Raw genomic sequence first — 21,755 nt, forward strand, 5'->3', positions numbered from 1 at the left:
CACCATGTCCTGAAGGAAAGCAGGCTAAAAAAGGGTGAGGAGCGTGAGGGTCTTGGTTTAAGGGAGACATCTACTGCAGTTGAGAGCAGCTGAGAGTGTCTTCTGGTGAGTTTGCAATTGTAGCAAAGAATGAGGCTTTGTATATACCACCCACACTCTGCATTGTGTAACTTTATAATGTCTGTGAAAGATACTCCAAGTATTACGTGCAGAAATAGTAACTTCAGCACAGGAGGATATGTCATCAACTGCAACTAACACCTCTGGGTTGGACTAGGACAATGAATGTAATACAAAATCATGTTGTAATTAGAACTGGTTTTGAACAAAAGACAAATTATTTATTTCTTTCTTCAAATGAAGCATAACACTAAGGTATAAAGGGAGTATAAATAACATCTGATTGTGCTCCTAAGCTCCATGCTATAACTTTCTTGCAATGACATCCTTCAACAAATTAACTACATCATTACTGTTAAGTATTAATTGCACAAAACAGATACACAAAATATATAATGACCTAGAAAGAGGACAACATTCTTCCATTATGACAAACAACTGTAACAAGAAATGGGAAAAAAAATAGATCTAGGCTTACACAGATGGCAACACTGAGAGTTTTAAGTCCTCTCCTTGAACACATTACATGTGATAAATAATATGCAAAATATTTAAAGAATTTTATTGTTGCTTACAGAAGATACTTAGCAAGCTAAAAGACAGTAGCAATCACTGCCTCATGTTTCATATCCCCATCATTCAATGCAAATTTTTACATTTCATGCAATAATCCTGAGCTTATTTTCAGTAACATTGAAATGTCATCTATATTAATTACCAAATACATACAGAGCCCAGCTATGGGGTCTATTGTATTATTAAGGCATGAAAAAAGAATAACAGTTTATTAACTCTGAATACCACAAATACAGGACAGCAGTTAGAAGGCTCAAAAAAGCTCAGAAAGTACCAGTGATTTCTGTGCCAAGGTCCTCCCAGAACGTGACTGTGAATCATCAGCTCCTGAAAAGGTACAGAATCAAATCCTGGCCTTACTGACAACAGGGAGTTTTGCCATTGCCTTGACTGCTGGACCAAGCTTCAGAGCTATCAGGAGTGACTCAAACTCCTCTTCATATCCCCAAAAAATTGAAAAATTTCCTCTCACTCAAGTCAAGTATGAATTTAAAAAACAATACCTACTGTTTTCTTAATTAGTATTCTAAGTCTATGGAAAGGTTGCATTCATTATACAGTATGGCAATTAATAAAAAGCCTTTTCAGCAAAAGCTTACTTTTCAGTTTGAGTTATCAGTACATTAAAAGAAGGGGAAAGTTTCAAGAAATAACCTCTGCCACATCTATGCTCTATTTGTAAATTATTTTTAATTTTAAAATGAAAGACTTTGGTGAGTCAAACCAAGGACATGTGATGCAAGTCTAGTCTCCGTGGCTCAATGGCTTTTCTCAAAGACAAAGATCACTGCAGTCCTGTCCAGTCACCAGGTGAAGAACTTAATATCTGCATAAATTGCAAGGCATATGTAGTATCTGGATTGAGCAGTTCTTCACACAGTCTGCATCTTACATTTAAGAAGTCCTTGCAAAATGACCCATAGTGAGCCAAGGTATTCCAGTTCAGTCAACTAAGCCATTGAACCCAAGGCCAAAGTGGTAGTAAGACTTACTTCATACTTAAGAGTTGCATTATGTCCCACACTAGGAGCTAAAAGAGCAGATGATCTAACTCTGCTACTATTATTGCCTGGCTCTTACGTAGATATTTGCCTGGTGGGCTCAGCATTTACAGATCCAGTAGCCTTATCCTTCACCTAAAAGTGACCCATGCTCTGCCATGAAAAGAACCAAGGTGTGCAAGGCAGACAGACTCTTTTGTGCAGCCTTTTTGCACACTTATTTCTATGCCTGCAGCCCTCGCACACACAAGCCAACTCTTGAAAAAGATGGTGCTGTCCAGTTCTGTCACTGCAAGGTTCTGAAAACTTTGCAGATGCACAAATCCAACTTCACTAATTTAATCTAAAACAAGTTCTAATATTGAAGAAATGGTTTGTCACAAACCACTCAGAAACTCATTACTGTCTCATTTGAGATAGGAGAAACAAGGCTGTTGATATTAGTTACTGGGTTAGAATTTCCAGGGGTTTTGGTTAACTTCTCCTAATAAATAAGTTAGAGAAGGCTAAGGCTATAAATTGGTACTGTTTCATTTATAAATATCCACTTTATTTCTAGTCTTTTCTAAAAAATGTGTTAAGGAAAAAGGTGGCCAGAAGGATTACATGTTGTAAATTGTAATTTGGTTGTTAGGCTGTAAAAACCAAACACATAAGTGAAGTTGAACACAGTGTAAGAAAAAGCCAGTTTTTAATTAACAAGTTATTTACAAGTTCATAAAACCAACTGAACTGTAGTAGATGTTGTGTGTTTGTCACCAATATTTTATTGTAACTGGTAACTTGCACACTCTATAGTAGAAGAACAAAAAGAAAGTTCACTATATACAGCCTTTGTACAGGCTACTTGACTATACACAAGGCATAGTGATCATAACGCAGCCTAGTTTTCATAATAATTTGTGCACAAAAGGACACCAATCAGACGTTATGTGAACATTACAGTGAAATGACATCACAAGTCCAGTGAAAATTCAGCATAATACAAAACATATTGATCTACTGCAAATGACATCCTTTAAAACAATAAGCCTTTATTCAGTAGTAACTTAACCAGAGTCTGATGCAGAGATTTGTTGTGTAGTTATAAGTCTTTTAAGTGAAGCAACCTCTGCAGATAAGTTTGCTATGCCCTGCTTCAAATACAGGTTCTCTGACTCAGAGACATTGTAGATATTGTCCTTTATTTCAACAACTCCAGCTTTGCAACCACTCTGAATTTTTACATTGAGTTCCTTCTGATGCCAGAGTTCTGGTTTAAGTGACCAGTCTTGGATGTTAGTCACTTGAACCGAGAAAGGAGTGTGAGAAGTATGCACCAAGTTTTGTGCACCATGTTTTTCAAGCTCAAAATGTCTTTTTGATGACATGTCAATGGGTGATGACAATTTCTGTGTTGCATCATAGTCATTATCCATTGCTTCCACTTTAACTTGCATGGCTTTGGCTTTAATTCGAAGCTTGTGAGGCAAAGCTGATGAATTCACTTCTGGAACTTTAACTGTTGCATGAATATTTTTATGTTCAACTGGGGAATGGATTGGACCCTTAGGAACCTGCTGTTCGTCTTCTCCATCAGATGACTTTCCAACTACACCATCATCAGTCTCTGATGTTCTGGGGGAATTACTGGAGGATCTATTAACTTGCAAAAGAGGAGGAGAATGTGAGTACATGTTAAAGGTAGCTCCCATGTAGCTTGGATATATGGATGCTTTATATGAACCTCTATCATCTCTTGGTTCTCTCTCTAATTCCATGGGCTCCTGTTTTATAATCTGAAACTTATTTTCGGGACTTCTGCAGTTGCTTTGTATATGACTTGGTTGAGTATGCTCTACGGATGCTATTTCAGACACATCAGACATTGAGCTTTGAGGAGAATGTTTAATGACAGAAATACAACTACTACCAACTATAGATGGTTCATGTTCATCTACAAATGAGTTAATATTTGATTTGGAACTCTGATAGTCTTGGAAATACACAGCTGTTGAGCTACTGAGTTTCTGTATCTCTTGGGCATAGGCTGCAGAACTAATTAAACCAAACTTTAACTTCAACGAAAGCAGCTCCGCCTTCAAAGTGGCATTCTCCTCTCCCAGTGCAATTAGTTTGTTCTCTAAGACAAGGTCATTCAGTCGTCGTTTTTCACGAGATCTTTTGGCAGCTTCATTGTTTTTCCGCCTTTTCTCCCAATACATAGCATCTTTCTTTTCATCTGGAATGAATTCTCGCTTTCTCCGGCAAGCTGAAGATTTGCTTTTTCCACTATTTGCTTCAGTAAGTAGTATCTCTTCATTTGTAGACAATTCTTCAGACACTTCTGCTAAAGTAGACTTAAGTACCATGATTTTGTCCACATTGCTACCTGTGTCAACAGGTCCGTGTTCCTTTTTAAGGGTCTGCATTTTTCTCAGCTGCATCAGAAACAATTTGTAGTAGGTCTGCAATGAGCAACACAGCAAGCTATTTCCCCAGTGCTTCTCACTCCACAACTTGATAAATACAGTAATTTTAAATCCACACACATTCTTCCTTTTCTTTCATATTCTCAGACAGAAGTGTCTAGAACAAATTTTCTTGGCAGAGGCAGTATGAATAGTCTTTAAAACCTGGAATAAATAGATAATTTGATTACTATTTAGGAACTGCTGGTTCAGGACATGCAAAAGTAGCTTTTGATAAAAAGCTTAGACTAGCATTTGGTTCATTAAACCTGCTGTAATATGAAGACAGCTCAACACTGAAACAATTGATATTCTAAGCTTTATGATACCTAGGTAGCAGATTTGGTTCCAAAATAAATACAATATGATTCAAGGAAAAAAAAAAAAAAAATCAAATAAATATTTGAGTTTTGATTCTACAGTAATGTTGTCACAGAACTTTCCACGATATTTCTGACCAACCTAAACGTCCAACACGTAACATTGCAGGACCTTGGGCATGTTAATGAGCATTACTGGAAAGTATCTTGTTCTTCCACATTAAAGCATCTGTTCTGAAAACAGCTGTGGTGTGTGACTCAGAAATGCTATATATTTGGGTCCCTCATGGATTAAAAATAACATAAGCTGATTTAGAGAAGCTAGAATGCTTTCTATTGTCTTAAAATAACACCACTAACCATTAAAGATATTAAAGATTTAATTATTGGGTTTGCATCCTTTAAAAAAAAAAAAAATATATATATATATATACACAGATATATATCTGTATATACAATGTTTATATACACACACTTAGAAATTTAAAATTCCTTTTTGATCTTATCAGTTCAAACTAGTAAAAGCACATACGTAATTTGGGCAAATATCTAACAATTAAAAAATATTGTCAAGAAAAATATGCATTATGTCTATGTATGACTATTTTTCCTAGGTCTTACAAAGAAAACTTTAAAGTTAGTTTTGAAAAATACGTTATAAAAATAATATTTAATTAATAATTTGCATTGGAAAAATAGTCTTATTACATCAAGTAAAGTTTAATACCATTGAGGCATGTACACCTTTAGAAAACAGTGTTTGCATTAAAGTGGGAATTTAGATCTAAAAGTCTTACTGTTTACACAGGAAAACTAATTTAACCTTTAGCTTTATACATCGTAGTCATTAAATTTGAACTTGGCATTTAAATTGGCTTTTGTTTTATTTAGTCCCTCTTAATGCAGAAATACTTTAGTCTCATAGGATAATTTAGTCTTGATCTGAGATATAGCTTCTCAATATCTCATTTTCCACAGTCAGTCATGTTCCTGGCAAAATAAATGTAGTATGTCAAGAGCTTTTATAGAACTGACTATTGAGTCAGCAATGATTCTTGCCTGCATAACAACAAATTAAAAAAAAAAAAAAAAAAGCAGCCACTTCAGATTAATGTCACTGTTTATTGGGAATGTTTTTACAATGACTAATGAAACTAATTTCAACATTATCAGTTGGGAAAGTTATAAAAGAATTAATGAACTCTATTCTGCCAGTTTTTCTTGTCTTTTCCAGAAGGAAAAGAGGAGTGAGTGATGTAATAACAATTAAGCAGGGTCATAAAGATTCAGGTTTCAAGCTGGGTTCTGTTCCATCAAACCATGCCAACTCTTCTGTCATGAAAAATTAACACATTTAATAGAACAGCTAAGTAGAATTTTCTAAAATCCATGGTTAATTACTGACATATAACTATTTGTCTTTGATAATACAGCCTTAATGGAAAATAGAGTTAGAAACCAGCCACACCAAAGACAGCATCTCACATTTTAGTGAAAAAGCAGCACCACAAATTGCCATGTTTGTAAAGGAGAAATATATCTCTAATACACAAGCAATTACATAGTTAGATCCTGATCCAAAATTCAAACTGCAGTCAAAGGGAGTTTTCTGTCAAGTTAAATATGAGCTGGATCAGGTTTAAAAACAAAATAAGCTCCACAACAAAGTAACATCAGTTTATTCAAACATTCAGTGTAATATGATTTGCTGAAGAAGCTGTATAGCTATTCTGTCCATTTCACTGCTACATATATTCAGTGGTTTAATTAATATGCATACCATTTTTAAATCGAGTACAACCCAATACCTTAAAAAAAAAAATGACTGCTGAACACACAGAATTTAAAAATTAAAAAAAGACAAGGCCACCTGAATTTTGGTGGCATTTGTAGAATATTCAGTCTCTGTAAGGTAACTTTACCTTAAAAGAAGAAAAATACTAGGATTCTATTTCATTACTCTGGAGCATTGGGGATGCACAACTATCGATCCATAGTTGTCTTGGTATACTACAAATCACTGTGTTCACCTGTACCATTAAAAACTTCTGTCTTTCTGAGGAAATGCATACACCTGCAGCATACAGCAGTATTACATGCTCTGAATACCTATGAAATATTAGGATGGATCTCAGCCAGCTCTCACCCAAGTCAAATGGAGTCAAAACAACTTCTGTGAAGTTTCAGGGCCTTACCAATACAGAGATCATACTGAATTTAACAATACTAGAGTACTTAGAAAAGGGATACTAATATGCATACATCATTCTTTTCTATAGATTTATCTTCAATATACCATGGAACATCTACACTTTCACTTGAAACACTAGCAACAGCAAGGAAGTACTTAAAGGATTTGTGCGTACAAAACTATACCTACACAGATTTGATACAACTTTTTAATATGCCAATTTTCCACTTCCACACTATATAGAAGCAATACATTCAGTCTTTAAAAAGACTGTTTCAGGATAAGAACTATAGCTTTGTGTCTATCTGTATAGTGTCCAAACTCAAAGTGATTCCACTTTAACGTTTGGCCAACACTGTTATCTAGCAAAAGTACTAATAATGATAATAATAATTAGCAAAAAGTTGTTGGATTGGCTTTTCCTAAATGAATGTAGACTAATGGCATAGTTCATCACTATGACCATCTATATATCACTAAAAGCTCAACTGCATGTTCAGTCAATCTCCTGCAGATTAACACTGGCACTGAGCTGCACTTAAACAACCCAACAACCTGCAGAGTTCACATCCCTTGCTCAACTGGACTTCTGCAGTTTGGGCTGTTCCAGCGCACAATCTGCTCACTGTAGCACTGATAACTCCTGTTTTGGCCAGTCTCCCTCCTGTACACATTGTTCCTGGCACAAATAGACAGAACATAAGTAGCATGCAAGTCTACAGCAAATATTAAGTGTGTATCAAAACAACCATGTTTTTGCGTGCAGTACTCAACTTTGCTCTCTGCCAGAGTCCATCAGTAAAGCTGCCAAGACAGACGTGTAACCCACTGACATACTCTTACTGGTTTGCTATTTATGTAGTTAGTTCTAATGCTATTACTTCAGTGGACTAACCAAACAACAAGCACTTTTATCACGGTAACTGGAATTACTGCTTTGCAAACAGAAGTCAAAGCCCTTATTTGTTAATACTTCTCTGTGTGGATCAGGCCTATGATGATTTTTAAACAAGTTAAATTCCATCTGACGATAATGGCAAAATGCCTTCAGTGAAACCAGCCACTTCACTTCACTTGCATTTTATAATTCCACTGGAAAACATCAGTATTTACACATAAGCTAATGAGCTGTAATGATTCCTCTGACTATATTTCAAATTCCAATATTTTCCCTTATGATTAATTTTTCAATTGCTTTATCACTCCCTCATAAAGTGTTATAAAACCAACATTTAATACTGCCTTACATTAGTCACTGTTAAAGATTTTTTTTTTGGTTGGTTGATGTTAATGGCATTGAGTGCCAATTCAACAATGTAATAACACTCGACCCTATTAACTTAATTACAGACCCAGTCTTGCTCCCACAGCAATTTTGCCATTGGCTTCAATAAAAGCAGGATACAATCCTAGACCCAAGTATTAATGAGATTGTTGTATAGAACTCATGTTATTGAAGCAAGGAATTATATATGCAGAAATCATGAAAAGTTAATTTATCCATGAACTTAAAAAAATACTTAAGTGATCTGATTGTGTCAAAATAGTACATTAAGGATCTGATCCTGGGGATTTGTGTATTCACACTATTATAATTGAAATGTTTCAAAAGGTTGAAGGACAGGGCTGCAATCTTTCCTCTCTCTCTTCTGTACAATTTAATTACACAAGTCATTTCTGCTTTAGAGAATGCATGTGGGCTTCCCCATGTATGCATGTTTCCCACAGAGTAACTGCATATTATTACTTGTATTTAGCAAAATAATTCATGCTATCTCCAAACATAATTTTTCAAACATATCCTAGAATGAGATAAATAATTGTTTAATTCTATTGCTCTAATGTTTGGATAGCGATTCTACTAAACTAAATTAAATCCCATTTCTAGCAGTCAGATGCTCAAACACAACGCACTTTTGTATTGCCATGCATCAAAACAATTTCTCTCTTGGTCCTTCAAAAATGGAAGAAAATATTGGCTAAGTATAAATTCTTGTTTTTAAAAAGAACCACATCTTTATCACTATTACCACTATATGGCAAACTGCAGAAAAAGACTAAAAGCTCATATTGATACATTTCTGTGCATATTTTTCATTGTTGTTGTCTATGTTTTGCATAGGTATCATTAATTATGTTATTGCTACCATTCTGTCATAGGTTACCTATTTTGAAAATCTGTCTGTATACCAAAAGAGCTGGTGTAGAACCTGCTCATAGATATCAAAATTATGACTTTGCATTCCAATATTTGCAAAACTGAAGAATATAGTTTGCACTTCATCCTCAAGGTGTTTCAAAAACACTTGCTATCTGTCTTGAGAGTTTCATAAGTTACAGAAAAAACATCATCCTCATTGGACATGCATGACAGGAAGCTGAATTTAAGCTTAGGTGGTGAACACAGCCTGCCTAAATGCTTCGGAAATTCTGCACCTCTCAGGTCTATCCTAAGTCACAAATCCTCTCTAACAGAGGATGTGGCCCATTCCAACCTCTACTTAAATCCTTCAAGATACTTTTTCTTGCCTTTGATCTAGCACCATTAGTAAAATTAAATTCCTGTTAAAGAAAAGCTTTAATGCTGGCTCCACTGAAAGAGTGATATTATCCCTAGTATATATTTGTGAGCAATAGGGTCTAGGCAATGTAAGGCAAATGAAGCTCAAACTTTCTGGAAAAAATAGGTGACTGCATTTTATGCTATGATGGATGGGTTATCCATAGTCACAAAAGGGAAAAGCATTTATACCATTAATGTTACCACCAGTTACTGCCATTATGTAGTTGCACTCAAGAGATCATGAATCCATTACAGCAACATGGAGCAATACACAGCTATTGCTGCCATACACAGTTTCCTTCTTTTACAACTTCACGGGCATCTTAAGTGCTTACGGTTTCAGGATCAACGTGTAATTAGGTCAGTGGAACACTGATGATGACAGCTTTGTACAAGATGACCCATTTTTACTAAAATGTTGATCATCTTATTGAAACAAAAAAAAGGGAGATGTTTATACAATATAGTCCATGGGAAACATAAAAAATAAGCTATTATGATACTTTTCAATAAAAAGAAAAAAAAAATTACTAAGATCATAGTGGAACTTGGAACACTATTGCACCTTCATATTACCCACCTCCAAGCCATACCCAGAAAACTGATGTCATACGTAATTTTTATAAAAGGCTTTCATTGTTAGGAAAATTACTTAAGTTACTGTTTATCTTAATAACTGCAAATTAACTCATTAAAGTACAGCTTGCTTCCCAAAGGTAAATTACACAAATCATGCAAATAAAATTACTATTTGTAGAGCATGAAACATTATGTTAAGGGTAGCTGTTGTTCAAAAAGGTCAGTCAAGGTTAATAGGTGTAAATTTGACCTATATTTTCTTTAATTTCCTTAGGAAGACAGTATGATGTATCAGATCTGTTCAGTTTTTCCAGAGCAAGCTGTTTACTGCTCTGATTTAGGCAGAGGACTAGAGGGAAGCAGGGAGTAGGTAACAAAAATCTAAGCATTAGGAAAAGCTTTAAACAGAAAAGCAAAGAAAACGTATATATAACTTGTGTAAATATTTAATTATATAGCATGTGCATATAAATCATGACATTTTAAACATCACATCACTTTCTAGTATTTTTAATAAAACCCCAATAGAAACAATGGTTACTGAAGTTACAGGACTATGACAGCATGCTTCTCTTTATTTCAATAGCTACCTGACAGCAGGAAAAACTAGACAGCAAAAAGCCATAACTTAACTGTAACAGTGTTCTGGAAATACAGTCTCAGCTTTCCCCTAGTTAAGAATCATTAAAAAAAAAAAATCAAATGTTAATTATTCTGACAACAAATGGCTTTCTATTATTGAACTGTGTTCTTAAAATACCAAGCATGGACCAGACCTTCAGCTGACCTAAATTTATATAGTGCTATTTAAAGGCATCAGAATTAAGTCAATTAATCCCAGCTGATGCTCTAAACATCCATCTTGTTATATAACAACTGAAGCACAAATATGTAAAACAAACATTGTCTGTAAAATGTTGGTATCTATCACTCACTGCAAACAGAAAAGAGAAATAACAACCTTTAGAGCTCAAATTCTATTTGATGGCCCAGACAGGAAGACCACTGCCCACGCTGAGCACCATTTTCTTTATTGGGTTGCATTCCACCCATAAGAGGAGGTGTTGCAGCACTGGCACCTATACTGCTAATGGCTGTGCAGCCACCTCTGTGGCAAAAATTGGCTAATTTTCCAAATACCTCAGAGCAGACTGAAAATTACACCAAGATACCAAGATGGAGCATTTCAAGAAAGGAGAGAGAAAAAAAAAACAACAAACCACACAACACAACAACAAAACCCCCACACATAGACACCACCACCACCACAACTATTTTAAATAAAGCATTATTTCTGATAGTAGTAGATCTGTGTGATATCTTTCATCAGATTCAGTCTCATAGTACGCTAATTTAGACATGGACCAATACAGCATGTGAACTGGGAAAAAAAAAAAAATCAGGATATTTAAGGAGGTCCTAATAATAATTTCAGATCTACCTTTTAATATAAATTTAAGAACGTTGTTTCTGTTACAGAGTCAAGTCCAAATATGCGCTTGCTTACACAATCTTATTTTTGACAGTCATACTTAGCACCAGTAACAGACAGTTACATATACCTTGTGGTTTTTCTTAAAGAAAAAAAAAAAAAAAGAAATTATTATTTTCATACACTGTAAAATACTGTAACACAAAAATCAACTGTCATCTTCTTTTAGAATGAACTCCATAAATTGGCCATCTATTTGCATTTTTTTTCTATTACATATTCTAACCACATTTATATCTCATAACTGGCTGTAATGATCATGGCAAGGTCACCTAGAAGAGTCAATTAAGCTGATGAGTCAGATACATTGCTTAACAGTGTGTAATAAGACTCAAACAGAGGATTTTATTGTTCATACTATTGCATCATAGTGATGTTATAACAGCAGCGAGATTGCTGTCTGGAAAAAAACCATTGCATAAGAATAGTTTGCATAACTATTTGTTAAAATAAGTCAATTTAAAATGAGCTAAAGGTTCATTTTATTTACAAGTTTTATTTCCAGATAAATGATTGAAAAATGTAGCATGGTATTGTTATCTTTCACAGACTCTATTTAGACTGTATTGTAACAGAAAGAACGTCTGTATGTTCTACAAATTTCAGCCAAAGCATGGCGAATACTCTTCCTTCTTAGGATGAGATGAACTGTGAAGAGGTCATATAAGTTCATATTGCTCATAGGAAGACTCTGAGCTTTTTGACACCTTTCAGATCAGTTCCTTAAAAAATAAAACACCAAAACAGCAGAAACTTGAGGCTTTGAAGTCAAATCCAGGAAGCTGCACATTTTAAAAGCAAGTTAAGAGTCCTTTGGAGAATAAGATCAGTTAAAAATGTAAAGTAAATAAAAATGGAAAGTAGAGGCAGACCATTCTAAAGAGTGTTAGCACTTTAACAGTCAAAGACATCTGTAACATGAGAACTTCTATAACAATAAATGTTAGTGCCAACGACATTAAGGATCTTTATTCAGTAATCCTTGAACTTGTTGGTTTAAATCAGGTCTTTGGGCCAAACCCCAATTCCTTATTCATCCAAGTATCCCATCAAAGTCAACATTTTGATTGAATAAGGATTGAATAAGTGATGCACATCACAATATTTTAAACAAGATTGTGGACTGAATTAATTACTGAGGACAAAGATGACCCAAAGTAATTACATACACAGGAACAAACACAATGAAACTGAGGGCAATCATTCAATTTACACAGACAAGAAGAAAAAATCATGCTGTTTTTAACACAACAGTAATTCCAGACAGTTTCAAAATCAAAGCTGTACTTGACCCCAACAATCAAGTAGCAGAAAAGTTTATGTATGTTATTGAGAATACCACATTTTTAAAATACTTTGCTGCTACTACCTATGCCAGGTAAGACAGCGGTTGTGGTATTTAATTTGGACTTTGGAGGTTTTGGTAACAAACACAGTGGTTTTGTCTACTTAGAGGACTGTATTAGTCACACACAAAAATCACCATATCTTGAAAGCCAAGTTATGAGCAGCAACTTTAAGGCTATGCTCCCCCGTCGAGGACAGAGCACAAGCTGACCTGCGAGTACGGAACGTCCAGCCACGGCTTTTGCCACTGCAACACCGAAGTGACTTGGCAGAATAACAGAATTGGGCAATGGCCATTTGTTGTTGTTGTTGTTCGTTACGTAAGGAGAAAGCCGAAAATACTCGGGTTGCGGCAGTGGGGGTGTACTAGACTACTTCATGCCTACCTGCGAGCTGTACCCCTCTGGCGGGTAGGGGGGACCTTTGTCTGCCTTCAGGAGGCGGTGGGACACGGAGGGAAACGGGAAGCGGGGCTAGTGACGCTCCACGGGGCGCGGTGCGGGAGGTGGAGGACGCCGCCTCCCCGCAGCTCGGCCCCGCACCGCGCCCGCCACAAAGGCTGCCCGACCCGGCGGGCCCCTACGTGACCGGCGGCGCATGGCGCCCGGGCCGCTCCCCCCTCAGCACGGCCCCGCTCTATCAGCCCGTCGCTCCCCCCACCCGCCCGCCGCCGCCCCAGCCCAGAACAAAGGGCTGAGGGGGAGCGCCAGCGCCCCCAGCCCTCGCTCGCCCGCCGCCGCGCGGCCGCCGCGCCCCAACGGCCACCAACGGCTCCCAACGGCCGTTGAGGAGACGGCGACCCCCGCGCACGGCGCGGCGCAGCGCAAGCCTGAGGGGAAGGTGGCCGAAGGATCGGGCTCCGCTCCCCGCCGGGTCTGTCACACTGACCTACTTGCGGTGCTGGCGACTGCCCCCGGCGCCCGGCTTTGCTGCCCCCGGGGGCCGGCGGCTCCTGGCCCCCCGCGGCCGTCAGAGCACGGGCGGGACGGCTCTACCCCTGTCCTCCGGCACGGCTAACATCTCCTAAACGCCCTCCTCCCTTAAATTACACGGGTTTGCTTTTTGTTGGTTTTCATTTTTTTTTTTCTTTTCTTTCTTTCTTTCTTTCTCCTCTGTCAGAAACGGCAAGTGAAAGCCTGTACCGGAGAGATGGCTCAGCGTCTGGGCGAAATGCCTTCCTAAAAATACAGCCTTATCAAAACGCCTCTGAAGGCATGGAGTTAAAAATCCAAGCAAATGGCCTCGAACATCTACACGCACAGCTCTGGAGAAAAGACCACAAATAGTACATGAAGCCACAATTGCTAAAATGCGATGGTGCTAAATATAGATCAACACAGATCTCGTTTTAAGGCACCCGGCACGCAGGCGGTGAGCCCGCCTTGCCTCCCTACTTACCCAGTTATCTACTTCCTTTATTAAACGCAATTTAACAAATTCTGCTACAGTTACGGGGGGTTGATTGGTTTTGGGTGGGTTTTTTTTTTGTTTTTGTTTTTTCTTTTTTGTTTTTTTGGGTTTTTTTGGGTTTTGTTTTGTTTTTTTCCTAGGAGAGATTGTCCTAGTTTCTTTGTAGCGAGATTATAAAATCGCATAATTAGCTCCCTCTTCCCAGCCCGGCTGCCAGCAAATTCTGTGGTTACATAATGCAACATTTCCAGGAACTATTATGCGATCGGTCCGCAGCGTCTGAAAAACAGCGACAAAAGTGACGAGAAGGGCTGAGGCAACCGCAGCCCCGCACGGCACGGCCGGGCCGCTGCCACTAATCCCGCTTGCCCGCGGGCAACATGCCCCAGCGCCTCCCGAAGAAGGGGGTGCCGCCGGCAGGCTCCGGCAGCACGCAGCTCCCGGTGTTTTGGGGCCGAGGCGCGGTCGGCGCCCGGGACCCAGCTCTCCGCCCCGCACGGCGGCCGCCGCGGTAGTCCGCTCCCCGCCGGCACATTATGCAACGTGGGAGAGCGGCTCCGGCGGCGCTGCCCCGGGCTTGCTGTGGGAAGAAGCTGGGGGTAGGACGGCTCGCCAGGAACGAGCACTCCCCCCCCCGCCAGGGAAAGCCTTCAGCGGGCATCTCCCGGGCTGCTTCCCCTCTGCCGAGCCAGGCGCCAGCGCACAGAGACGGGCCGCCCGGCGGACCCCTCCCCGCTCGGCGGCAGCCGGAGCCGGCTGGGCTGACGTTATGTAACAGCCGCCCACAGCCGAGGAGCGACGAACGCCGCAGCCCGGGCGGTGACCCTAACTTCGTACCGCGCACCGCTCCGCGCGTACGCGCCCCTTCATACCTGCAACGCACCGCGAGGCGCCGAGCATCCCCTGCTCCGCGCCGGGCCGCGGGCGGGGCGAGACGAGACGAAGCGGCGGTGGCGTTAGGCGATGCGGTGCCGTGCCGCACTGTACAGGCAGCAGCGGAACAGGCGGGCGGGAGCGTGCGGCGGCAGCGGCGGCGCGGAGGGATGTGTGTTAGTAGGTCAGGGCTGCGCGGCGCGGGCTCATAGCCCGCATGCCAGCCGCGCCGCGCCGTGACTGGCGGCGACACCGTCCCAATCGGCGCCGGGCGCTGCCAGAGGACAGCCAATGGGAGCGGTCAGGGGCGGGGCAGGGCGGGGCGCTGGGCGGTGTGGGGTACAGTAGGTCTGTGTGCTGGCGATTGCATAACCGCCGTCGGGGCGGGGGGCGGTACAGGGGGGGGGGGGGGAGCGGCGCGGGGGGCGCCGGCACTTACGTAACCGCCGCGGCGCCCCACGGCAGCTCGCGCAGGGGGGCGCTCGCCCCGCGCAGCCTCCGCAGGGGCGCAGTCTCGCGGCACCGCGCCCGCTCCCCGGCAGCGGTGAAGTTGCGCGGAGGCTCTTCGCGGGGTCCGAGCGCCGCCGCCCGCGCTGCCGGGGGAGTGGGAGCGCGGCGAGGCTCGCGCAGCCTTACCGCTGCCGCGGTGCGTGGCGTCATCAGGCTGTGTCTGCATGGCGTGTAAAAATCAAACGCGCAGCCCCGGTCCGAGCGTTGTAGTCTCCGAGCAATCGCACGAGAGCCAGGAGCCGCTCTCCCGAGGTGCGTACCTGCCACCTAGCCACGCACACGGGTAATCTGCCGGTCGATCGCGATTCGGCTTTGCCTCGCGGAAAATGGCAACAATAATCGTAAATGGGACAAGAAAAATACAAGGGGGGAAGGAGCCCGCGGGCGGTGGCCAGGCTCCGCGCTGGGCGTGCTCCCCGCCGCTACGGCGCTTGGCAGCGGGGGCTGCAAGGCTCCCCCTGAGCGGCACGGCGGCTGCTTGCCTTCTGTGAGCGGTAAGGGTGAAGGATTTGACAACATTTCTTCTGCCGGCTTCATCTCTGCCCTCATCGCCGAGGCGGCTCGAAAGCAGGCACACGTTTTGGAGAAATTCGCCCACGCTGCTGCTCGCCCCCCCAGGGCGATCGCCCCCGGGGTCGAGGGTCGCTGTCCGCAGTCCCGGCTCTCCCGCACTTTCGAGCCCCACTTCTCTGTGCAGGGCATTAAACAGAATGGCGATTCAATCAGAGAGTCTGGTGCTGATTTGACCCTTGTTTAACCTCTGTTTTAGATAATGGTGCATGGGCCAGCAAAAATCCAATTCTCCTCTCAGAACATGTTTCAATGTACACACGTTTGATAAAGCGTATGATATGTATCTTCGTCATTTTGTTCCTCGGAAAAGGTTTGTCACTCCCTCTCTTTTTTCTTTCACAAGTAATATTTATGGGGACAACGGAAAATTTTCTTTATTAAATCCTTATTTCAGAACATAAATGATTCCTGATTTTCTTTCTGTTAAACACTCTTACCAAAATAGCACAGTCCTCACTAACATAGCCCTGTTATATTACTCTGTCATCCTGTATTTATATGTCAACAGAGTTGGCCCTCTGGAGCAAAGCAAGCTTAACAGAAAGCAAATTCAGACACTTCTTAGTTTATCTCAGCCCTTGATCTTTTATCACACTTACCCATACCATCCCTCCACAATAAATCTAAGTGCTTTGAATTCATTTGTATATATCTCTCCGGATTATTTATTATGCAAGTCTAATAACCTTTACTTGCATTGATTTTGCCACCTTCCCTCCCTGTTTTTAATATCTAGGATATTGTTAGTTAATGCAAAGCGGACTTAAAAGGAGCCCAAATCTGAGAGATCGACCATTGCCTTCATCTGGAGATTGGATTGTCATTTTTTTTTCTCCTACCATGCTTCTGCTTCCCAGTGGATGCACACACATACAAAGACAGTCAGCATGCTACTGGAAATGTCAGGCATGAGCTCAAGCAATGAGCTTGAAGACCTGCTTGCTCATAAATATTGGAAGTCTCCTTATGGTCTTAGGCACACTAGAGAACCTATGAAACTTGTGCAACACAAGTTATGTCCCATACTATGCATATTGTACTAATATAATGCACAGAGAGTCTCCAAAACTGTAAAAAACTAAAGTAGATCCCAAAACTTCAGACCACTTTTAAAATGGAAAGGTACATGTCATTTTCACCATGGAAAATACTTGTGATGAATCTTAGGCATATACTTTTAACAACTTTAAATCTCATGTTTAGTAAAAAAAAAAATGCAGTAACTCAAATCTGCCTTCATAACTTACATAATTGAAATATAACAGGAAGTCTCCAAGGCAATAACACCCTTCCTCCACGGATGGACAGTCCTGAAAATAAGACTCCAGATGGAGTTTGGTTGCCTCTTGGCTTGTATGTTTGTCACTAATTATAATCAGCCGTAATACCAGACCTGATCTTTCTCCCAGATTCATAATAAAGATAATTTCTGTATTTCAGGTTACTTTTATTCTGTGGAGGTCAGGAGAGTCAAAACGTTCTACAGCAAAATCTGTTCTTACTGTCCAAATCTTACAGTGGGTGCTTGGTAAATCCAAGGATAGGGTGAGATAGGGTCCTGAATGCTGATGTTGCTGAATGGACATATTCATCATTTTTCCTCCTTTCCTGAGGTACAGAAAAAATATTAATAGCACAGATAAAAGCCATAGCTAGCATTCTGCTGAAAAGCAAGTCTAGGGCTTTCAGGAAAACTCTAAAAAGAGAATCTTCCTATGATTATCCACCTCTGCTGTTTTTTCTACTGGAAGGATGAAGTAGGTCATTGAGACCTTTAGCTAAATTCTCATCTGACTCCAGCATGGTAGGATTTATACTTGCTTTTGGACAGCACAGTATTAACTCCTTGAGATTCATCGGTATTTATTACTATATGATTTAAACCCTCTTAATGCTACCTCTAATTTTTGCTTAATGTGTATTGCTGAGCCTATACTGTGTCACAGTACTATACAGAGGGTCTAGAGATGGGGTATTTGGCAAGTAATTACCAAAAATGCAACAAAGTAAGGTCTGTCATGTTAAACATCGACTGACTCCTTTGCATTCACTTATGTCCATGCTTCTTGGGCTTTCTGTAATACAAGCTTTGAGTGTGACCTAGCCTGAAATTCAGAATCAGTTGAAGTTGACAATAAAAACAATCCCAGTGCCTCCAAAGTGGAAAGGCTTTAATTCTTTGCTTTATTATAGCTCACATACAGTACAACTTAATAGTTGAAACAGCACATAGTTTGGAGCAAAATAAGAATAAAATACTTTTACATATTATGATCTATTAAACATTTTAATGATTTATATATATGGACACACAGAGACTGAAGACATGGTGACTTTTGCTGTAATCCTTGGTTTCCTTGCATTACATTCTTTACATCTGTAGGAGGTTTACTATGAAATCACAGAAAACTATATTCACGAATCTTTTTATATATTTGATGTGATCAGTGCTCAAAAATATTTAATACTAACCAAGTCCTCCAGGGCTTCCTGCTCAAGATGAGTAGTAGTGAAAGTTCCAAAAAATAGATATTGTGATTTTATGAAGATCAAAGCCAGAAATAAAATATATTAAAGAAAAAAGCAAGTCATTTGACTACAGTTCAAAGTATTAATCAAAATATTTCCATGCATCTGGGAACATTTGTGGAAACTGTACTGGAAAAATATTTGTGCTGTAATGTACTGTTGCTTAAAGGAAACCCAAGAGAAATAGATGCTCACATTGTAACTTAGGCATGCAATAGTGAGGCAATGTTTACTGGAGCTGTTAAATGTGAAGAAACACCAAAAATTGCACAATAAGCATGCAGACTAAATAAAGAAAATTTATACGATACTTTTGCACTGCAACAGCCAGCTGAAGATTAATGAGACATTCATAACCTTCACATGACATGCAAGTGCAAAACCGAACTCAATGACTATGAATGGCTTTCACATTCTGAAGTAGAGCTACAATGTAAAACACGACAATAAGAAGGTTGTGATAATCAAATATTTCAGATGAGTCCAAAAGCAAACAAAAATGTCCTCTTTCTTAGGACACAGATAGCAATTCTATCTGCAGGGCTGCTAGCTTGTTACACCACCTAGATTCAGGGACAATCTAGAGAACACCAATATCTTCAGGACTGAAGGAAGTATCTGATTTCACCTGAATATTTTAAACACAAAGAGAAGTGTTTTCAAAATGGTTCTTTTAATTAATGAACACATATGCCACTAATGTGTATAACACTGCCGTTACTGGAACTATGAGGTAGTTCTGCCAATACTGTAGAAAGCAGAAACACGTATCACCATTCATTTTCAAGATTAGACTGAAAAAAATCACTGGAAAGTGCTCAAGAATGTAAAAAAGCGCTGTTTTATGAAGAGTGTAGTGTGTATATAGAAAGCAGGAAATACTATGAATATTCCCTAAAAAAAAAAGAGTGTGAGTCCTAGCTTCCCTTTACAGATGACTGAGCAGTTGACATGATCAGTAGGAAATCTGGAGCACAACACATAAAAGTACTGGAGAAGAAAAGCCACCTTGCAGTGACTGAGAAGGTAAGGCACACCTTACACCCACATGTTTGAAAGGAATGGGGACATGACACACAGGTAGGGACATCAGCAGTTTCTCATGGCCAACAGCACAGGAGGGAGACAACAGACTTGGAATGCCACTGGGAACAGCTGTTTTCAGCCTGTGGTGAAACAAGCCCACCAGGAACCTACATTCCAGTTTCATGGCACCTTGCTCAGAGGTTGCTGAGGACCAGGGAGATTTGAAATATGTATTTACTCAGAGCTGCCTTGCTACTGACATTTGAATAATTCCAATTAAGTGAGACAGGCCAGTAATTTGCAGGATTTCTGATGTGAAGTGCTGATTTCTTGAGAAGAATTAAGACCATTTCTACTAGAGAGAGCCTGGAAGTCCCTCATGTCCAGAGGCTTTCCTGGTCTACAACAATTGCTGACAGGTTCTAGACTACAGGTCCAGCAAATGAAGCTTTCTGACACAGCATTAAAACAAAACAAAAAACCACAAAACCCAAAAACACACACAGAAGCAATCAAAAAACCCCTCACAACTGTAAGTTTTCACATTTTCCCTTTAAAACAGTTTTCTGTCCATAGGTATCTGAACAACCTTATCTTCAAAACAAAATAAAAATCATCTTGCATAAAAGTTACCCAAATGACAGTTAACGCAAGCCTGATTCAGTTAGTCACCTAAATGAGATTACCCAAAAATGATGATACAAGTAAAAAACTTCATCATCTAACATCATGACTTAACCCAAGTTAGCAATACAACCATGGTAGCTGCTCATTCCCCAAATAGGGGAGAGAATCAAAAGGGAAGGGAGAAACTTGGATTGAGATAAACACAGTTTAATAAATTGACAAAATACTAATACACTACTAGTAAATATATCTATGTAAAATAGAAACAGAATATAAAATAAAAGGTACTCAGTGCAATTCCTCACTAACTCTGTCCACACCAAGCAGCCAGTCCCAGGCAGCAGTGCCTGGTCCCAACAGCTGATCCTGGAGAAAGAAAAGGAAAAAAAGGCAGATAAGCCCAGAGGCCAAAAGCAAGATGGCAAAAAGGCCAAATGAAATGTCTGAAACAGAACTCCCCTGGCTCTGACAAAGAGAGCAAAGAAAGCCAAAAAGAGGGAGAGAGAAAAAGTAGAAGATCACAGTATCACAGTATGTTCTGGGTTGGAAGGGACCTCAAAAGATCATCTAGTCCAATCCCCCTGCTGGAGCAGGAACGCCTAAGTGAGGTTGCACAGGAACATGTCCAGGTGGGTCTTGAATGTCTCCAGAGAAGGAGACTCCACAACCCCCCTGGGCAGCCTGTTCCAGTGCTCTGTCACCCTTACTGAGAAGAAGTTTTTTCTCAAATTTAAATGGAACCTCTTGTGTTCCAGCTTGATCCCATTGCCCCTTGTCCTATCATTGTTTGCCAAAGATCCTGACTCTCCTTAAATATGAAGCATGATGCTAATGGGGTGGAATATGCTGATTGATCAGTCTGGATGTCAGTCAAACTCTGCCCCATCCATGCCCACTTTCCTTGATGCCTCACACCTGTGGGCAGAGCGCTCAGAATGACCTTGGCTCCCAGACCAGAGCAATTAAAAGTGTTAACTCCGTCCTGGGCTGTTATCTCTTGTTCTTAAACTAAGCCCGAACAATGGTGGTGCTACCTATGAAAAAGAAAGTTTTCTAAACTGTAGGAAGAAAATTAACTAGTTCTCAGTCAAACTGGCACACCTGATCTCCAGCAGAGCCAAGACAGGGGAAAGTCAAAACTCTTAGGCAGAGTTTTTTAGATATGACCTAACACCATTCACCCCTGCTTTTCCAGTCATCTACTCTTCTGCTTTGTTTATCATACTCCAAGGTGAGAGATGTGTGAATAAACTAGTGGGATGGGGTTTTTTGGTAGTAATTTCTTATGCATATTTGAGACTTGGTCTTGCCATTTAATCTTTGTTCACATTAGTCATCCTATTGACTTAGGTGATTTACATTTGTGAGTAATATTTTATGAAGTGACAGCACTAAATCTGTAAGAAACGTGCTTCACTTGATTTTCACCAAAATGTTTGGAAGTCTAGTATGCTTGACCACTGAAGGCAGACAGACATTGAGGACTCATATTTTTCTATGACATTGTGCTTTGAGAAATGATGTTTAGAGCAAATATCACATCATGGATTTTTACAGCCACCATAACA

The 21,755-nt window shown here is 40.3% G+C and overlaps 1 protein-coding gene across 2 annotated transcripts; it reads right to left on the reverse strand.

Annotated features, from left to right (window-relative positions):
• Positions 1-387: 387 nt before the first annotated feature.
• Positions 388-15,153, reverse strand: NFIL3 (nuclear factor, interleukin 3 regulated). 2 transcript variants are annotated; one of them, XM_080363138.1, is made up of 2 exons: positions 14,922-15,153; positions 388-4,312 (listed from the first exon to the last, which is right to left on the reverse strand). In XM_080363138.1, exon 2 carries the CDS (start codon positions 4,121-4,123, stop codon positions 2,747-2,749), a length of 1,377 nt encoding a protein of 458 aa, XP_080219264.1. In that variant the 5' UTR covers positions 4,124-4,312; positions 14,922-15,153; the 3' UTR covers positions 388-2,746. The 2 variants fall into 2 exon arrangements, with proteins under 2 accessions (XP_080219264.1, XP_080219265.1); XM_080363139.1 differs by lacking the exon at positions 14,922-15,153 and adding an exon at positions 13,026-13,086.
• Between the last annotated feature and the right edge of the window lie 6,602 nt (positions 15,154-21,755).

The sequence above is a fragment of the Nesoenas mayeri genome (genome assembly GCF_963082525.1).
Source record: "Nesoenas mayeri genome assembly, chromosome: Z".
In the NCBI taxonomy this organism is placed as follows: Eukaryota; Metazoa; Chordata; class Aves; order Columbiformes; family Columbidae; genus Nesoenas; species Nesoenas mayeri.

Excerpts from the sequence above, each read along its gene's own strand:
- NFIL3 (XM_080363138.1), bottom strand. The coding sequence starts at position 4,123 with ATGCAGCTGAGAAAAATGCAGACCCTTAAAAAGGAACACGGACCTGTT.